This window comes from Entelurus aequoreus, linkage group LG27, assembly GCF_033978785.1.
Source record: "Entelurus aequoreus isolate RoL-2023_Sb linkage group LG27, RoL_Eaeq_v1.1, whole genome shotgun sequence".
NCBI classification, from domain to species: domain Eukaryota; kingdom Metazoa; phylum Chordata; class Actinopteri; order Syngnathiformes; family Syngnathidae; genus Entelurus; species Entelurus aequoreus.
The window spans coordinates 10,144,800-10,149,756 of NC_084757.1; the positions used below are offsets into that span (position 1 = coordinate 10,144,800).

Below are 4,957 nucleotides of genomic sequence, written 5' to 3' on the forward strand. Positions count from 1 at the left end.
AGCTTCTGAACTGCAACTTCAACGAGGACAAGGAAAACACCGCTGCTCGCAAGCCAGTGGGGAACGTGCTAGACCAGGACCAACTCACACAGCTACCCAACAACATGTCCGTGGACACCCTGAATTTCTTGACCAAAGTCCAGAAAAAGACGTCTGCGAATTGCCGCTACGCCGGCGACAGACCGGAAGAGGCAGAGCGCAGCCCCCCACGCTGAGTCAGCTGTTTACGGAGGTGCGATCCAAAATGCAGCTTCTGAACGCCAACAACGAGGACAAGGAGAACACTGCTGCTCGCAAGCCAGTGGGGAACGTGCTAGACCTGGACCAACTCTCACAGCTACCCAATTTCCTTTGAGCTCACCCTCGCGTGATTTTATGTTTTATTGATTGTACAATAAAGTTGATTTGGTTTGATTGTGCAAATAAAGTTCATTTGGTTAATTATTATTATTATTAAGTGTACAAATTAGGGTTGTCCCGATACCAATATTTTAGTACTTTTCTAAATAAAGGGGACCACAAAACAATTTCATTATTGACTTTATTTGAACAAAAAATCTTAGGGTACATAAACATTTTTTTATTATTGCAATGGAAAAACAAAGTTGTCCTTAAATAAAACATCCTAGACAACTTGTCTTTTAGTTTTCCGCCCGAATGCAGCTCGGATAGATTCCAGCACCCCCCGCGACCCCGAAAGGGACAAGCGGTAGGAAATGGATGGATAAACAAACAAAGGCTCCTAATTAGTCTGCTGACATATTGTCATTTATCTTTCTGTTATTTTGTCAACTAGGGCTGCAACTAACAACTAATTTGATAATCGATTAATCTGTCAATTATTACTTCGATTAGTCGATTAATGATCGGATAAAAGAGACAAACTACATTTCTATCCTTTCCAGTATTTTATTGGAAAAAAAACAGCTTATTGTTTCTCAGCTGTTTGTAAATGTTGCTGTTTATAAATAAAGGTTTATAAAAAAAGTACCCTCTGCGCACGCGCATAGAATAGATCCAACGAATCGATGACTAAATTAATCAGCAACTATTTTTATAATCGATTTTAATCGATTAGTTGTTGCAGCCCTATTGTCAACATTATGAGGGACGCAGTGTTTCCCATAAACTGCCAAGATACCTGTGGCGGTGGGGGCGTGGCTATGGGCGTGGTCACCATGACATCGAGTAATTTGCATAATTTACTACAATGATTTGATTTTCTCTAAAAAGGCTAAAAAAATGTATACTTACTACTTAATAATTACAGTTTTGTTTTAAACTTCCATCCATCCATCCATTTTACAATATAATTACAACACTTTATGTACATATTTATATACAGATTTGAACAATAAGTTATTCACTGAAATATATTTATTAATTGTGGTTCTTACAAAAAATATATCTTATAAAATATAAAAGCTAAAATGTCTCAAAGCTCTGCCCCTTTAATTAGTGCATACTAAATAATTTAACTTTAGCCTACTACTACAACCATATTATTTACCAGCAACATAAAGTGAAACAGAGGCAGAGGTGTCCTGCCACAGTCAGTAACAAATAAATAGAAAACAGTAGTGGTGGTAGATAGACACAGAGCTTCATCAAACATCTGATCCACTGAACAAAGAGCTCCAAAAATCTTGAACTTTAGACTGCCATCAGTTTTACTCCCTACACTTATCCATGTGTTTCCTACTGCCTTTGCACCCTTTGTTATATACACATGTTGTGTTTCTAATATAAATACATTTAATAAAGTCAAATACAAATAAGGCAACAAGAGAAGTATCCTACACTTCTCTTTTGTAAAGTAAATCTGAACAGCCGATATGGGCATCTACATCAACTATATGATTTGCCTGAGAAGCTGGACAGGACAAAAAAAATATATATATATATATTTTTTTTATTTATTTATTTATTTTTTTACATTTGTGGCGGACGTAATTCTTTCGTGGCGGGCCGCCACAAATAAATGAATGTGTGGGAAACCCTGGGGACGAGCTGAATTATGAATCTACTTGTTCATTTACTGTTAATATCTGCTTATTTCCTGTTTCAACATGTTCTATCTACACTTCTGTTAAAATGTAATAATCACTTATTCTTCTGTTTGTTACTTTACATTAGTTTTGGATGATACCACACATTTAGGTATCGATCCGATACCAAGTAGTTCCAGGATCATACATTGGTCATATTCAAAGTCCTCATGTGTCCAGGGACATATTTCCTGACTTTATAAACATAATAGGAATTTTTTTAAAAAGTAAAAGATTTTGTGACGATAAAAAATATCGATGTAATCATTGTAGTATCGACTAGATACGCTCTTATACTTGGTATCATTACAGTGGATGTCAGGTGTAGATCCACCCATGGCGTTTGTTTACATTCAGGGGTGCTAGCTTGCTGTTAGCGGTGAGCTATCGTATCCTACGGTGTGTAGTGAAGCATGTTTTGATATTCCTCGTCCTGCAGGGATGATACTTGTAAGAAACTTACTTTGTCGCCGTGATGGCGAGGATTAGTGATTTAGAAGTAGCGGATGGACGGTCGCCGCTAGCTAGTGTTGCGTCTGACCAGTCTTCCTCTCAGGGAATTAACGTCACTGGTCAATCCCAAGTTCTTTCAGATGACATATGTTGAGTAAGAAGGACCATCAAGACAGAATAGGAATATTATCAAGTTTTACAAAGGCTTTAGGAGACCAGTCCTACAGTGTGCTAATACCAGCATCTAGAAGAGGTCTGAAAATCAAACGGGAAGAGACAACTTATTGAATACGAAAACAGCCCCCACCCTGCCCAGAAAGGAATACAGCCTCTTTGTTCTAATACTGATAAGGTAAAAAGGGAGTATGCTATACTCCCACATTCAGAGTTTACTTGTGGACATAAGATACAAGCAAAAAGAGTACACATGGGAAAATATTAGCTGCTTTAAACATGACTATGAATAAAGAAAGAAGTCTTAAAAACATATGCATTCTCCACACTAGCTAGCCATGTGTTAAAGCACCTATTCCTGAGGGTGTTTCAGTGTTATAACTTCACCTTTATCTTTACTTTTTAAGCCAAAATGCGTTAATTCTCCCTTTTCTGTCAACACACTGTGTCTGCTTTGTAAGTACTCTGTGTGTGTGCGCTGCCGAACATGCTCCTCTGCTCATAAAACCAGCGATGTGACACGCCGTCATGCCTCCGGAACCGGTACTTTTCAAACAGAGTATAGTACCGTTTTTAATTCTTTGGTACCGCAATACTATACTAGTTCTGGTGTACTGTACAACCCTAGTACAAATCAATCACAATTTATTTGTATGGCCTTTAGACTTAGACAAACTTTACTGATCCACAAGGGAAATTGTTCACATCACAGGCGCCTCGAAGGGCTTCACCAACCTCAACGACGTACCATGAGCTGAACCCACTTCCAGGCAAGGAAAAACTCCAATAGCCCGGGATGAAAAGAAGAAACCTTGGGAACCTTACAAATCTTTACATTTTTTTAAATTGTATTTTCTGTACAATTATGGATTTAAATGGAACTACAATTGTTGTTCAGCAATGTTTGCTAGCGATGTCAAGATTCAGTATATCTGTCAGAATAATTGTATCTAAGTTGTCACAAAACTTTGTGTTTCAATGAGTTCCCGGCGAGCGGACAAAAGCTGTCTTTGATCTTCCCAATCAAAAGGCTTGTAAAACTCCACTGTGTAGGATGGGAAGCGACATGAAGGTGTCGGTTTAGTTAATGTATTATAATCCACAGGAAGATTTTGTCTTGACCCGAGATCTACAAAGCGGAGAGGAAGCAGGACCCTTTTCTTTGAACTGTTTTGTAACCAAAGGCGACGGCTGTTTACGACCCCCCCCTTCCTTTAAAAACAGCTGTTGCCATGTAATCAGGGAAAGTCCAAATAAAAGAGGAGGCGTACAATCTTTCGTCAGAGCGTGGTGGGACACTGTGCAAGGGTACAGGTCTACGCCTTTCTCCTCATTGAGCCAAATTGAATTCTGACTCTGTTTAATTCCTTGCTTCTTGTCTTGTTTAATAGATGTCATCAGTGTTTGAACCTGACAATATCATGTTGAGCTTATTCATCTAGTTCCTTAATGCTATTAAGGATATTTTCTTGATGCTAACAAATATCACCAAAGTCGCTATAATGTGGTCATCCGTGTGGAATAAAGCACTTGGCTTTCCTGCACAACAACAACAACTGAGCTGTTAGTTTCTGTTGTGAAAATGGATAATTAAAATACGATGGATTGGACCAACAATCACAATATTTATGACTAGGACTAAACATGATGTTAGTTTATTTGCACAAGCAGGTTTTATTTACAAAAGAACACGCAACCTCTTGTCCTTTTTTACGTTTAGTTCTGCTCAAACACTACTAATATAATAGAGCAGTGGTCCCCAACCACCGGGTCGCGGCCCTGTACTGGTCCGTGGACCGATTGGTACCGGGCAGCGGCCGCACAAAAAAATAAAAATAAAATAATAATAATAAAAAAAAGTTTTTTGTTTTTGTTTTAGTTTTTTTAAATTAAAATTTAATTTAAAAAAAATATAAAAAAAGTTATTTATTTATTTAAAAAAAAAAAATTAAATCAACATAAAAAACACAATATATACATTATATATCAATACAAACCAATACAGTCTGCAGGGATACAGTCCGTAAGCACACATGATTGTATTTCTTTATGACCAAAAAAAAAATAAAAAAATAAAAATAAATAAATAAATAAACATTCAACCCCCCCGGTCCGTGGGACAAATTTTCAAGCGTTGACCGGTCCGCAAGTACAAAAAGGTTGGGGACCACTGTGATAGAGAATGAACTCGATTGCGTCACAGAAAGCTTCTTAAACAAATCAAATGTTCAAACAAACATTTTACAAAGTGATCACTGCAGACACAAGCCTGGTCCGATTGT

General features: G+C 37.6%; 1 protein-coding gene across 4 annotated transcripts in view; it reads left to right on the forward strand.

Annotated features, from left to right (window-relative positions):
- Positions 1–414, forward strand: part of stil (STIL centriolar assembly protein) — a 32,710-nt gene extending 32,296 nt beyond the window's left edge. For all 4 annotated transcript variants that reach the window (XM_062038877.1, XM_062038880.1, XM_062038878.1 and 1 more), the window contains exon 14: positions 1–414. This exon is cut by the window's left edge and continues 301 nt beyond it. In XM_062038877.1, the coding sequence (XP_061894861.1) occupies positions 1–355 (355 nt within the window). In that variant the 3' untranslated portion in view covers positions 356–414.
- Positions 415–4,957: the final 4,543 nt, after the last annotated feature.